At 37.5% G+C, this 16,302-nt stretch overlaps 1 protein-coding gene across 1 annotated transcript in view; it reads right to left on the bottom strand.

The window, feature by feature from the left end:
- The window catches only part of NOX4 (NADPH oxidase 4), a 147,262-nt gene extending 131,160 nt beyond the window's left edge, over positions 1-16,102 (bottom strand). The window contains 2 exon segments of the mRNA XM_032640633.1: positions 13,078-13,173; positions 15,536-16,102. Coding sequence (XP_032496524.1) covers positions 13,078-13,173; positions 15,536-15,592 — 153 coding nt within the window. The 5' untranslated portion in view covers positions 15,593-16,102.
- Positions 16,103-16,302: the final 200 nt, after the last annotated feature.

The following is a 16,302-nucleotide window of genomic DNA, read 5'->3' as shown; positions in this document are numbered from 1 at the left end:
TTTCTCGCACGTCTGTCAAGCATAACCTACTTTTAAACATATCTATTTTATAACTGCCGAACTCAATCCTGTTAGTTAATAACATTTTTAATTGAAACTATAAAAGTGTCTTTAAGTTCTATCTTTGTCTTTGAAATACTAGCACTGTTAGCTAACTCAGCATCTTTCAACCATAACTTCCAAGTTTGAATCAAGTTCACTTTCTTCCAGTCTTTCTTTGAAGAAAAAAAAATATATGTATAAATATAAAGATAAAGATATATATATATATATACACACTGTCTCCAAGAAGTTATCAATTCGAAGAGTAAGAACTCCGGATGCATTAAAATGGCCCAAATACCTAACAGAGTAGGTAAAGTAAAGATGGACTGGATGGATAGATCATTTGTTACAGACCATTTACTTAAACTTTCTGATACACACATATTTAAGTATTAGACACTTCTGACAAAGTCTTCAGTGTTTAATTGGTCAACTTACAGTGGCCATACTAGCTCATCTGCTGGTAGAACAATACATTAAATCAAATACAAGATGATATATTGGTATAAGAGAGAAGATGTAAATAAAGTTTAACCTTTTTTCCCTAAAAAACTAACATTAAATAAGACCAAAATATCCCATCTTGGGCTTTCATAAAAAAGGAAAATAGCAAACCAAGGGTAAATTTCTAAGATACTCACTGCAGTACAATCTGTGATACAAAGAACAGAACTAAAAAGGCCAACAGTGGAGAAATATAAAACAAATTATCATACACATTATGGGATACTATGTAGCCATTAAAAATAAGATAAATTAAACTTGTGTAATGGAAATGAAATAATAATATCTGTGACATATTTTTGAATTAATAATATACATGCATATAAATGTTTATCTACATATACAGGCATAAATATCGATAGAGAAATTGACATAGATTTTATATATACAGTTGGTTATCTCTTAGAAGTGAAGTTTCTAATTCTGTGTCATCAGCATTCAATATAGAATGATACATGTCTTCACATTATTAAAAAAATTTGCCAAATAGGGCTTCCCTGGTGGCACAGTGGTTGACAGTCTGCCTGCCGATGGAGGGAACACGGGTTCGTGCCCTGGTCCGGGAAGATCCCACATGCCACGGAGCGGCTAGGCCCGTGAGCCATGGCCGCTGAGCCTGCGTGTCCGGAACCTATGCTCCGCAACGGGAGAGGCCACAGCAGTGAGAGGCCCGCGTACCGTAAAAAAAAAAAAAAAAATTGCCAAACAAATGGTGAAGAAAGCAAACAGGGGCCTTGCACAGACCCATGAAGACAGTGTGCTGTGAACTGAGGTACATGTTTAAACACTCTGTACCTAACATCAGAAGCATAGTTTTCTAACTCCTTTGTTTTTACAGAGAGGATTCACTGCTAGTGACCTATAAAATTTGTTCTCTTCACGTGAACTTCAAACTTTGGTTTGCTTGATGGAAAGTTTTAAAAAGCCCAAGAAATTTGGAGCTACAATTTGAAAACTACTGCCAATTGAAAAGCAATTAATTGTGAGCTTAAATATTTCTGAAACCATAATGAAGAAAAAATGTATACTATAATTTGCAAACTATCTTTTTAAACACTTCAGAATTGATACATTGCACAAAATTAGGCCTCAACACTTCTCTTAGTTACTGGAAACTTTTAGTCATTAGCAAACGTTTACAAGGAGATTGCAATATTAAAACATTCTTAACTTCAACAGTGTTTCCTGAAAGAAATGAGTCTAGCATTGTCATGAATTTGTCTACTATAACTTGCCATTAGAAAGAAGGGAAGTAACACAATCTGTGGTTTCACACTGATTTCTTTTTCATCTTACTTAATCCTTTCCTCAAAATAATAATAATAATCCTAAAAGAGAGAAACGAGGTTAAACTATGCCAAATTCCCATTTTTGTAAGTCAAAATGTTTCAAAATTGAAATTTTCATGTAGTTCAATCTAATAATATAATTCTCAATTTAAAATTGAGGAAACTAGGTTTTGAAGATTTCAATAAAGATACAGTTATTGAGAGGTAAAGTCAAGATTTCAACTTAGGTCAATTTGTCCACAAAATCCATGTTCTTTTCACTACATTATACTTTTGCCATTGATACTCTGAAATTTTTACAGATATTACTTTTTATTTGAAATTGAAGCTAATAGTCGCTCTGTGCTAGGAAAAAGCAATAGCAGGCACTTGGTTTTGATAAGAATTTGAATGAATGTCACGTAAGACTTTAACAAATTAAATTTCATATATATAAAATTTGTGGGTTGAACAAAGTATATTTTCTTCTTTAAGCATGACACACTCAAGCTTTAAAACCAGTACAAGTCTAAGACTAGCCTTCTTCAGGCAAACCAAAGTTAAGGAAACCTTGTAGATCCATTATGATCCAGGAAACGAAATTTCCAAGATTTCCATTTGACTCATTTATCACTCTCTTAAGTTTTAAAAAATGTACAAATGGGGCTTCCCTGGTGGCGCAGTGGTTGGGAGTCCGCCTGCCGATGCAGGGGACGCGGGTTCGTGTCCTGGTCTGGGAGGAGCCCACATGCCGCGGAGCGGCTGGGCCCGTGAGCCATGGCCGCTGAGCCTGCGCGTCCGGAGCCTGTGCTCCGCAAACGGGAGAGGCCACAACAGTGAGAGGCCCGCGTACCGCAAAAAAAAAAAAAAAAAAAATGTACAAACAAGATCAAAATAACTGAACAGTTCAATGATGGGTTCTACATAGTCCAAGCTAAGGCCCTAACCCCAGAAATTTCTATTGTAGGTAACAAACGTAATACAGAGAATGCCCAACAACAAATGCCATTTCTCAGATGGGAGAAGAACTTCCTTACTGAAGCTCTACATTCTTGTGGTTTAATATGAGTCATTTTTTTTTCCAGTTGGAATCCATTAATATAGACTACTGATGATATTTGCTTGGTTTTCCCTTTAGATATTCTGAGCTATGGAAAAAGAAGAAAAGAAAAATGTATCTTCACCTATGTTTGCACAACTCTTAGCACTTTACAAATGTGCTTCGGAGCCTGTGCTTTTCAAACCAAGAGAATTAACAAAGCTCAGAGGCTCAAAGTAACTTAACAAAAGTAACTTGGCCAAGGAAAATCAGTGAGAACTAAAAACTCTCTCATCACCCTATCTCATCAGTATTTTCAAGAGACAGTTCTTATTTTCTTGCTCCACAACTGTCTCTTCTTAGGGCATCCTTGAAATCATGTTCCTATAGGAGGTGGGGCGACAGGGAGTTCACTCAGGATAAGATGTTAATTGAAAGGCGCATAACAGAGGGTATACTGGGGGAATGGAAGTCAACAAAGAGAACCAAAAGTATAGCCCGGGGGGTCGAGGGGAGGGGAAGAAACTTGTATAGATCATTACCACTTCAGATCCTTCCAATGGACCTGAGCATTCTAAGATTATATTAAAGAAAATTACTTGAAATTTGAAATTGGCTATTTGATAACACTATCATAGGAAAAATGACTATAGTCAGAAAGGCATTTGCCATAAATCATTTCTTAAATTTATCTTGGCGTTGACGTACCTATTTTTTAAAAATCTCAGGTGTATAAGATGCTTTCACTTTGTGTACATCATTCATCTCTTCTTGCCTTAAACTATGTCAGACCTCTGGGATTCCTGATATGTGTCTGGAGACTTTAACCATTTCCAAATCCATGAAAATCATCAAAGCATGCAACTTTTCCCTATAAAATATGTGTTGGATTCATCTATCCATAGATAGGAGTCATTGTCAAATTCAACTTTCCAGCTTCTAAAAATGTAAACAAATTCTACTGATCATGGAATAACCATCTTCTTCTTTATCTACTTTTTCTTTAATCCCATTGCCAGAACTGAAAAGAAACTACATTTCACAAGACTATTTATTACATCGACATTTATCACATCACAAAGCTGCATTAAGACATGGATACTAAGAAGTAAGGTAGGCTCACTCTGCCTTTAGGTAATTTACTCTTATACTAAAGTCTCACTCTTAGTTCACGCCTTGGCAATTATTAATTACAACATGTCACAGCCCTTTAAGATCCCACTTCAATAATCAATACTGGAGTAAAGCATATTAGATGTTAAGGGCCACTTGTTGCTTTTCTGTCATGAAAATGAAATCTCATTTCTTTGTCCAAACTGTCCTTTACGACTCCCAAAGGAGCTCTGTTAGAGTACCAATGGCTGGAGCCTTAAAAGCTGGGAGGAATGAATAGGAGACAGAAACAATATGTAATAATAACCATTATGTTTTACATCTGTGATGCTTTCAATTCTTCAAAGTAGTTGCCTGTTAAGTCATACCTAATCCTCAGTACAACACTCTGAGATAAGTGGGATCATTTCATCCTGTTTTAATGGGAGTACAGAACAGTTAAGTGAATTGCTGTATATGAATATGAAGGATGAGAGAAAAGGGAAGGAAAGAGGAAAGCTGGCATTTTTGGAACTCATTACATCATAGGCTTTGTGCAAGGTACTTTAATCCATGAGCAAATTATTTATAATTTCTGTGCTTTAGCTGCCTCTTTTGTAATAGAACCTACCTTGTAGACTAGTCAGGACTCTGACACTGAATGTATAAAGAATTTATCATGTCTGGCCCATGAGAACATTTCAGTGAATGTTGGCTCTAGCTATTATTGAGGTTACTTCTTTTAATTGTCTTTAAGGTTCACAGTAATCTTGTGAAATAGGCATTATTACCCTGTTTATCTGCTGAAGACTCCAAAATTCAATGAAGATTAATACAAGCTTTTCTGAATAAAATGCGTTCTACCTCAAGATAAAATTCCACTCAGCAATCATAACCAAGTTGCTACAAATTTTGTGCCAATTACAAATAGCAACTGACAGGCTTCCTTTGTCCACAAGGATTGGGGGTCAGCCAGAGGCCAATCAAAGGAAAGGAAAAGTCTCTGTCTTAATGCCATCTGCCATTTGCTCAGCAAATTCCTTCCATCTTTATATTTCTCTGAATTCCTTTTAATATTTTCATTGATAAGCATAAATAATTTCTATTACTATTTACTATTAATAGTATTAATACCATTAATGCTAAATAATATTACTCAATATTTATAGTAATGCTATCTTTTGCTAAGCACATATGCACCAAGTGCTAAACATTTCACTTGCATTTTCTCAGGGAATCTTCACAACTAACCTAAGAGGAAGATGACTTAAACTTAGTCTCAGAGAAGTAAGAGATAAATGCCTGAGCCAGGGTTCAAACTCATATCCATATAGCTCCAAAGCTTATGATATTGTCAATAAGGAATTAAGGATGACTGATTTTCCTCCATAGAATTACCTAGGCATTTTTAAAGTCAATTTTATGATCAACACAATGCTTAGCATGATGAACTAGAAACACTGACTAGAGTTTGAAGAACTACTGTCCACATTCAACTTTGCACTGATTCCATAAAGAAGGCATTTCCCAATACTAAATCTGTCTATCGAATGAGATAAATGAACTAGAACAATACCTAAGGTGCCTGTAACATTCTGCAGTTCTACAAGCTTCATTCCCTCAGGCTGGGTGATCCCTAGGAAAAAGCATACAGCCTCCAGGATTATGAGGAAATAAATTTCTGTTGTTAAAGCCACCCACTCTGTGGTCCTTTGTTATGGAAGCCTGAGCAAATTAATGCAGTAGGAATCAGTTAGGATGAGGTATATAAGTCTGCTTCAGGTTTAAGAATAATCTATACACTATATTCTTATCTTTACTTATTAATACAAAAACACACAAACATACATACAAACAGTCTTACCCAGAGCCACTGTGGTGGGATGCATAAGAACCTTGGATAAGAGTAGAAAATTCCAGGCTCTAACCCTCTGTGTCTCAGAACCTCCCTGGAGGAGCAGCGTGATTGAGGGTGTGGTCTTAGTATGAGACAAATGTGGGCTCAAATTGGGCTTCTCCAGTTGTTAGTTATGTGACCTGGGGGAAGTTACCTAACCACTCAGAATCTGTTTCTCACTTCTGTAAAGTGATCATTCTTATCCTCCAGGGTTATTATAAGGATTAAATTAAATATGTAAGGATTAAATGAGATTATAAAAGAGCAAAGAAATAACTGTGTCTGGTACATAATATGTGATTTACAAATGGTTATAGTTGTTATTAGGTTGAATCACATCAATGGCTGATATTGGATTTTTTTTTTTTTTTCTTTTTTTGCGGTACGCGGGCCTCTCCCGTTGCGGAGCAGAGGCTCCGGACGCGCAGGCTCAGCGGCCATGGCTCACGGACCCAGCCACTCCGCGGCATGTGGGTTCTTCCCGGACCGGGGCACGAACCCGTGTCGCCTGCATCGGCAGGCGGACTCTCAGCCACTGCACCACCAGGGAATCTCTTGAATTATTTTTCTTCTATCAAAATGACAATTACATATGGTTCAGCCTACAGTAATACTAATATTGCCTAGAGGCAGAAGAGCCAATGGTTAAGAGTACAAGTTCTAGAATCAGGATGTTTGGGCTAGAGATCTGGCTCTGTCACTCACTAGCAAGTTACAGAGCTTCTTTAATTCAATTTCTTACCTGGAAAATTGAGAATTAAAAATATCTACTCCATAGGATGGGTGAAAAGATTAAATTAATCCAAGCAAAGCTCTTAGAGTAATACCTGGTACTTAGTCCTCAATGAATGCAATCCGCTATTGATACTATTAATAAGGAAATGAAGGAAGTAGATTTGAAAATCTAAGAAATTAATTCCAAGTTCCAATTCTATGCTATTTTGGATGGTATTGATAAAAGAGAATTATACATTGGGTATTTAGGTGAATATAACAAAGAGGTTAATCACTGTGCTAAAATTCTGCCAAACATCATGGAATCAGAAAAAATTTAAACAAAAATAAATCTCATAATCCTTAACAATTTGTCAAAAACAACTGTAATACTGGAAATATATGTTATCTTGGGTGTAAATCAATAATTTTTCATAACTTCTTGAATTGCTCAACATCTTTAAATATCATTTCACATGAGATGAAAAACTAGTGGTCTACAGAGTATGGCGTTTAATGTGTCTTGCATATATCTATAGAGTTGTTAATTATAACAGGCTGAATATTGGACTGACAGGAGCAATGAACCAGGATAGTGACCAAGCCACTAATCGAGTGAGTAATAATGAGCAAATCACTTCAACCTCATTTTTCTATTTGGGAAAATGAGGAAGAAATCTAAGTAAAGATTACAAAGCTCTCTTTCAAGTGTAAAATTATATGAATCTCTATTGTAAATGGATTAAGTACATAATGGTTGCATCAATGTAATGTAACTCATTTCACCTGTCAATAAACAAGAAATTGTTTTCAATAGCAGAATGTTAAGAATAAACACAAATAAACAAACAAAACCAACTTAGTTAAAAGCATCCTCTGAATTGAAACCACAATATTCTGTGCAATAGAAGGAAAGAGTTAATGATCAAGCCTTTTCTGAAAATGACAGGAGGCATACAGGAGGCATATATTCCTTCTCAGCAGAATTAAAGCTGCCTAGGCCAGCTGTAAAACCAACAGTGACTTAAAATCCTAGGTCTGTTTGTCCAGAGACTCCAATCTCCAACCTTAAGAAACTCACATGACATCAGACTTCTGTCTCTGAAAAATGTTAATTATGATACAAGCCTTAGGACTCTTGAGAGGGTAAATTGTTAATGTTTCTAAATCACTTGAAGCATAATGATTGACCAAAGAAAGATCATCATTGTAAGATTAGAAAAAAACCTCAATGCTCACAACTTTCTTCTTCACAACTTCTTACTGAGATACCAATCAACATAGGTATCTCAATAAGAGTTTAAAAACAAGAAAGAAAATATCCTCATCACCATGTAGCAGATCTAAAATAATAATTGTGAGATAAAGCAAAAAAAAAAAATTAAATTCTCATCATGGCACCGTGAGAAAAACTAGGTTTTTCTTCCCCAAATATTAGCTTTGGGGAAAAATATATAAAACAAAGACTAATTGAATCTGGTACCATAAAATGCATTCTCTTTGCAAATTAAAATGTTTATATCAATTAAATTATATCCTTTAATTGTTCAAATGTCAGAAATGGAACTCAGAAATAGGTGAACATGAATATGAAGGTTTCTATACTATAGATAGTATCCCAAGTTAAATTGCCCCAACATTTCAAAAAATTTAGGAAACTGAATTTCTCAGAGTCTGTCACAACACATTAGTATTTGCTATTAAAGTACTAAATACATTTTCCATTCTTTGAAAATAAATAAATCAAGACAGATTTCAACTTAAGTAATCAATGGAGTCCTTTGTTTAAAACATCCTTATGGGAAGGTGAGGAAAGTTATTGTTTGGTTTGTTTGTTTGGGTGTTTGTTTTGGCTTTCCTCAAAACACTTTTTTTCCCTCTTAGCTAATTTTAAGATTCCAATATTCACAGCATGTCATAATTAAACATCTCCTAGGAAGTGCACAGTCTGATTAGCACATTAACTCAGGCATAAACCAGCCGTGACCATGTTGCCTCCAGGCCTGGGTCAGCCTAGTCTGGGAAAAAACAATTCTGCTGAAAACTCCTACTAAGACATATTAAATCCCAACATTATTTTATCTTCCATCATTTGAGATCTTCTTTTCCCTTAACCCTTAATTTTGGTCTGAGAACAGTCACCAAGGCTACTAGTAATAAAAATGGATACTCCAGTTCTGAATTTTACCTTCATTCTCAAAGGCTCCCACCCCAGAAAGCTAGGAAGATTAGGGAAAAGTCAGAGATATTGTTATAGTTATATGCCAATAACTAGAGTGCACAACTTCCTACCCAATATTAACTCCTGTTCAGGAGAGAGGGAACAAGAGGACTACCCATATGCTGATATCTTTTTATTGGGCTGATTGGTGACTAGTTGCTTGCCTTTAAGCAAAACGATAAATGCATTTGGCCATGAAGGTAGGAAAATCTCCCCCCACCACAGCCAACACATATACTGTCCAAAATGGTACCCACTAACCACACATGGCTATTGAGCATGTGAAATGTATCTAGGGCCACAAAAGAGCTGAATTTTTAGGTTCATTGATTTCATTAATTTAAATTTTTTTTGAAGATTTTTTTCATATGGACGATTTTTAAAGTCTTTATTGAATTTGTTACAGTATTGCTTCTGTTTTATGCTTTGGTGTTTTGGCTGCCAGGCATGTGGTATCTTAGCTCCCTGACCAGGGATTGAACCCAAACCCCTGTATTGGAAGACGAAGTCTTAATCACTGGACTGCCAGGTAAGTCCCTTAATTCAAATTTAAAAGCTGATATTCATTTGTGTTATAGGAAAATCTTTAAATATGTTTGGAACAACTTGGGTATGTGAATACACGTTTTCATCTGTAAAATTTTATGAACTTTAAACACAGGTCAAGTATTTCTGATGAAAATTTAGTGACTGAATTGTGATGTACATAAGTGTAAAATATACACTGTATTTCAAGAACAGGCAAAAATAATGTAAAATATCTCAGTAATAGTTTTAAAAAATACTAACCACATGTTGAATGCTTCAATCTATTACAGTACTTTGGATATATTATTTTAAATAAAATATATTGTTAAAGTTAAATGCCACTGGCTTCTTACTTTTTTGAATTACTACTGGAAAATTTTAAATTACATATGACTCACATTATATATCTATTGGGCAGCACTGATAAAGAGTAATACTAACCAGTAACAGAAATATCTGAGATGGGCCAGTGAAGTGGTTTAGACAATCTGTGTAGTATGAGGGAAAAGCAAAAGGCCAGAGAGCACTGCATTCAAATCCTAGCTTTGACACTGACCACCCAAAGGAACCTGATCAAATCATTCATTCAGATTCCTCAGCCTACACATCCCCAGGTGCAAATGGGAAGAATAGTTTCCTAGCTCAAACACAGCACTTGTAAAGTGACTAGTATATCATCAGTATAAATAAACAGTTGAATAAATCATCTTTCAACAGAAAGCAGAGATTTCAGACCACTACAAAGAATTTACTGCTTCTGAATGTCTATGTCTTCCTGCAAATGAGCTATATCCTGCGGACCCTTTATTCCTATAAGACTAGTACAAGTTTATTATTACCTTACATTTTACAGATGCATAACAGCAACCTTAGACTAAAGGCTATTATCAAAATGTTCAACAAATGGAAGTACTGTTTCCATTTGTGTTTTAAAGTGGTAGCAATCAAATTCATTTCCAGAAATATCATCACAATTTTTATGAACTTAAAATTTACCTAAAAGGGACTTATAATATCAGAGTACCTATGTCCTTTTCAGGATTCCTACAGTTCTATCATGGTGGGACCATGTTCTTGTGGGTGCTTGGTAGGCTCTAAAAAACTTCTCTAAGGCATTAAGTTCATAATATATAGTTATTAAACATGTAAAACATGGGAGCCTGCAATATTTATTTTAAAATTAATTATATCTCATCGTTATACTGTATTTCTTTGCAATTTGAAAAATGCCTGCAAATTCTTATACTATGCAACAATGCCACAATCATCAAACGATTAGAAAAGATAAGCCAAGGACAAATAAAATTAAATACTCCTTCATTAAACAAGAGTCAAACTATAGATAGAGTTCCTTTTTCAGTAAAAGTACAGATGATATCTATTCCAAATGGTGTAGATAAATTAATGACTAGAAAATTCAGATAGGTGATTACTGAAAAGTGAGACTTTGTAAGTCATCTTTCTTCCTTCGCCATGATGCCAAGAAGAAAAGCTATTCCTTTCCACTATGACTTTTCATAAAATGTTGACTCCTGACTTGATGGGTCAACTCACTATGATCATTCTTATGTTTCCATGAAAACTAATTTACAACGACCTTTCTCTCCTTCAGTCTGCCTCTTGCATTTTTTACTCATAGTCTTCCACTGAGTCCTTTTATCATTTTTGTCTTCATTCAACTGATTAATATTTATTGAGCCCCTACTATGTGCCAGCTATTCTGTAGGCCTCACCATTGAACCTCACTAGCCTGTCATATTATTCAAACAAAACCACTGAAGTGGGATGAGGTAGAGAGAGGTGAAACATATATTTTTTAATTAGTTGGGTTATATATGTGTGTGTGTGTGTATTCTTCATATCTGACTTGTCACCAAAATAAATTTGAAGCTGTTACACAGCATCCAAACTCATAAAAAATTAACTTGTTGGTTTCCAACATAATTAATTTTTAAATAAGTTATCATTTTAGCTTATACAATGTCATAGAGCTGAAATCCAAAGTTCAATTATGACATTCCAAGTTGTCTAGGCTTAGATTTTATATTATTACAACTACGTCCTGATCAAGATTTACCATTTTTTAAAGGCAAATTTTACCATCGTAACTCTCAAGAGTTTTCTCCAAGTTGTTCATAAGTTATATAATAGGTCAGATATAGCTCCCACTGAAAAACCTCATGTTTGCTAATTTATACCTAAGGGGGAATGTTTAGGAAACAAAGTAACATGATAGGCCAGTAAACCTTCCTGTGTTCCTTAGAGAAAATTTTTTCTTAACTTGTTTATTGAATTAGTTGTTGGAGTTTCCATTAGATAGTAAGCAACCTGAGGGCAAAGGGGAGGTGTTACTCTCTATGTGCCCATTTGAAAAGTAAAGGTTTCATGACAGTTTTCTGGATGGCTGGATGTCAGGTTGGTTGGACAAAAGAAAGAAACATTCAGATTTAGGAATCTGCAATAAAATGAGTTTAATCTTTGAGACTATGTTTATCAATCCATCAGTTGAAAATACAGATGTTGGGTGATTATGATGTGTCAATGTAGGTCATCAAATTGTAACAAATGTATCACTCTGGTGTGGAAGGTTGATAATGGGAGAGGTTATGCATGTGTGGGGATAGGAGAACATATGGGAAATCTCTGTGCCTTCCCCTCAATTTTACTGTGAACTTTAAACAGCTCTAAAAAAAATTCTTTAAAAAAACAGTTGTTAAACTTTAAAAATATCAACTGTGTGAACAACAGATATTGAAGATAGTACCTTACTGTATAAAATGAAATATACATCAATTAATTCAGCCTCAATTTATTGCAATCTTAATATGTGCCAAGCACTACTATAGGAGCTGAGGTTTAAAGATAAATGAGATCTGTAACTGTAAAGCAGGAAATGGAAGGCTGGCTCCACTAAATTCATCTGAACTAATCAGAATTTTAAATAGTCATTAAACCATGAAAAAAAAATGCATCTCCTATTTAGAATGTATTTTCTTCCCCAGTGAAAAGGAATGACAAAATCTGCTTTTTTCAGATGCCCTAAGATTTTTCAATATGTTTTATATTTTTTGCTTTTGCTTAGAAAAAGCTGTCTCCTTGTATTGTACAAAGTAAGATGTCCTCAGTGCCACTGCCTTTTGTTCAGGAGACAAGTAGGAAGGGAAGGAGAGGAAGAATAAGAACAGAAACATCATGGAATGGAGAAAAGAAAAATATTGACCTGAGATAAATCAGAGCAAAGTTTTGCACAATATCGTTCTCCTATTAGACCAGAGCACTGGGACCATAAGCAGCCGTTAACCTAGGGCAAGCCGCTGAGAAATGCCCAGAAGTGAATAAACGCCTTAGACACATACTTTGTGAGAACTGACAGTAAAAGGAAACAGTGCAGAAATTCTCTGTAAGTTGATGGGCGGGCTGAAGTCTTGATTTAGTAAAAACTAAAATCCTGTCATGGGTTGGTCCTCCAAGTGAAGGAGACCTCAGGACTCTTTGCAGCTGGCAAGGAGTAGCACTTTTCTCAGATACTACTAGCCCAACAGTTCACTTTAGAAGATACTATCTTTGGCTCTTAAAAGAGTCAGTCATTTTAACTTGGACCGGTATAAATGATAAATCATGAAAACTTGACCACTTTAGACAGTAACAAATGTTTCTGAAATGAACAACCCTCCTGGTGTTTCTTTAATGAATGTAAAAACTGACCAAGCTTTGTAGCATCCTCTGCCCACATTAAAGCCATTCCACAGGTCAACCAAGTCCCACTTACCCCCAACATCTGGTGGAGGTAGTGATACTCTGGCCCTTGGTTATACAGCAGGAAGGTTTTCCAGAAAAGCAGGACATTCAGGGACAGCCAGATAAGCTAAATCATACGAAGGGTGAGAGAAAAAAATTAAAAATAAACATTACCTGATGAATGGACACCCCAAGTACATTCATTGGACACAGTACTTTCAATGGAACCTCAATTAGTCATTGCAACAAAGTATTATTGGAAGAGAAGTTGGGAAATTTACTCTCCTCCGGGCTTTCATTTCTTTCCCTCAAAATAATTACTGAGAACCTACTCATGTTTCAAGCCCAGGGAAATAAGAATGAGTAAAACAGAAATGTACCTGCCTTTGGGGAGTTCACATTTTATGAGAGAAATAGACATTAATCAAATAAACTCATGAAAAAATATATAAATACAGGCTATCAGGCTGTGCAATGGCCCAGGGGTAGGGGTTGATGGGGGAGGCTGGTGAGCTCAAAGGGCTGAGAAAAGGGTTTCAATCTCCTCTCTAACAAATTAAAAGGAAGTTATGATGCTCTCCAAAGCCTTTCCTGTTCTGATGTTTTTTATGACTCTAAAACTCATATTATTTAACATGGATTGCAATAGTTACGGCTTAAGATTTTTATGATATGTTTAGAAAGTGATATGTTTAGATATGATATGTTTAGGAAAGAAGTCCAATCTTATTTCCTTAGCATTTCAAAGCTGTTTGAGGGTGCTACCAGAAACATGCAAGCAGGTGTTAAGATAATTTTTTTTGGCCTCCTGGGACACTTCTATTTAAAACTTTAAGAACAATCAAATAACGCAAACATCCAGGAATTATTCTGTTAATGGCTGCATTCAGGAAATGCCACACAATAAAAAGACAAATAATATAAATAATAGACAAGCCCATCCTTTGAGAATGTGTACTGTCTTAGCAGCACATTGGTAAATTCCTACACACCTCAGATTATTGGGGGGAGTTGCCAACCATGGCTCCATTTGGGGTCTAAAGTTTTACAGCTCAGAATGCAGGGAAATTCTAGTTCAACAATGGCTCCATGGTGTAGAGGAGGAGCATGGGTATTGGCTTCTGGGAATCTACTACTTAACGCCTCTGAGACCTTGGGCGAATTTGTTACTGTCCATGTGCTTCAAATTCCTCGTGTATAAAATTAGGAGGAAGGCAAGAATGGGCCTACCTATCTTACAGAATAGATCTGAGGATAAAATAATGAAAAATAATCAGAGAGGGGAGAGAGAGAGGGGAGAGGAAAGGTAATGAGTTTCTGTAGAAGCTGAAGGTAATCAGTATTTCTTACAGTTATTTTTGTGTTAAAAGTAAATTTTCTTTAATGAGCACAGCAATGGTATTTTTGTTTATTTGTTTGTTTTTCATTTAAAACATTGTCCTTACTAGCAGTAAAATTTGCATAGTCTGTGTTGGTTTCCGTTTAGTTTTTGCTTTTTGAAAGTTTATTTGTCTATGATATTCAGAAGTTTGGAAAAGGGTTCTATGTAGGGCAACTCCGAACCAAAGTTCATTATCATTCAATTTTATTCAACAAACTTTTATTGAGCCTCTTCAGTCTGGCATTCTTAAATTGCCTTCACATTAGCAAGCCTTATTTTCCAACAAAGTATCTGATCCTTGAGGGCTTCAGCTTCTTCAGTATTTCTCAGGGAATTGACCCAGCTGTGTGAGTGCATGGTAGACATTCCTAATGGCCGTAAATGGTCTTTCCCAGACTCACTTTCTAAACATATCATAAAAATCTTAAGCCATTACTATTGCAATCCATGTTAAATAATATGAGTTTTAAAGTCATAAAAAACATCAGAATAGGAAAGGCTTTGGAGAGCATTCTCAATTGACCAGCAAGCTGAAAACCACTCAGAGGAAAACCTATCTGACCTCACTCAGCCCCTGCACACCTGAGATTAAGCATCTGGGATGCAAACAGGTCTCCTAAAGATCGCAGTTATCCCCTTGCAGGACAAAATGAGACTAAGAAATGAGCGACATCACCACGTCCCGGGCGTTGCATGTTGTTAAACTTCAAAAATATCAATTGTATGAACAATAGATAATGAAAAATAGGACTTTGCTGTATAAAATAAAACCAACAGAAGCAATCTGGAAAAACAGCAAAAGGCGGGGGGGCGGGGGGGAGAGATGTTTAAATGGTTAAGGAAGAAGCTGTGCTCACTAACAGCGATCTCTTCTCCCTTCCTCCACATCCGCTCTCCTATCAAAAGTGTAGGAAATTTGCCCAGCACTTGGAGGAAGGGAGGAAGCGGATGATTATCTCCAGGTATTCCCGGCAGAAAGTTTTTGTTAGTTGAGAATGTTTGCGTTAGAGGCAAAACTTCCAGCTCCCCACCCGCGTTCGCTCAGAGAATGAATCAAAATCGCTGTCCCAGAGACAAAACGCCGGGAGAGCCTCGCCCGCCATCCTACCAGGCAGAGGTGTTTAACCCCTTCGTTGGCCAGCCAGCTCCTCCAGGACACAGCCATGCCGCCGGCCCCGCCGCGCCGCGGTCTCCGCCCGCCAGCCCGACAAGCAGCGGCGGCCGCCGGGGCAGCGGTTACAGTGGTGCGTGCGGCCTGCGGGGGGGGGCGGGGTGGGGACGGAGGGTCAAAGACTGAATGGAAGCCCGGCGCCGGCGCCGCGCCAGGCCGGGCGGGGTATGCGCCCCGGTGCCGGGTCTCCCGATGCCGCGGACTCGGCCCTCGCGGGGTCTGCGATGCGCCCTCCGGCCGCCAGGACCCCCTGCGCCGAGCGCGCGCTCCCCGGCTGCGCGAGTCCGCCCCGCCGAGCCGGCCCCTTTGTGTGGGGGCGAGCCTGTTGCTGTGGCTGCCGCAGTGCAGGATGTCCTGGGCTAGGATCTAGGAGGCGTCCCCCAGCAGCCTCAGCCCGGCCTGCCCCGCTCCGAAAGACCCACCAAGATGTGGAGACTGGTACTCAGACATAGAGTGGACACCCTCGCTGCCCCCTTGGACACACACACACACACACACCCCTAGTCCTTTTGGACTGGTCGTTCCCCCCACCCCCAAAGGTTCCTCTCAGAGAGCCTTGGTAAGGAAATTTGAGCCGGAAATTGTCTTTTGTGTACTAGCGTTCCCCTTCTCCCGCCCATCCTCAGCAACTCATCCCACCCCCAAGCAAACGCCCCCGTCACAACCGTTACCTAAAGCCTCCCTCTGCCTCCCCCTTCCTACCC

This window comes from Phocoena sinus, chromosome 8, assembly GCF_008692025.1.
Source record: "Phocoena sinus isolate mPhoSin1 chromosome 8, mPhoSin1.pri, whole genome shotgun sequence".
NCBI classification, from domain to species: domain Eukaryota; kingdom Metazoa; phylum Chordata; class Mammalia; order Artiodactyla; family Phocoenidae; genus Phocoena; species Phocoena sinus.
This window is presented reverse-complemented; position numbering and strand designations above follow the sequence as displayed.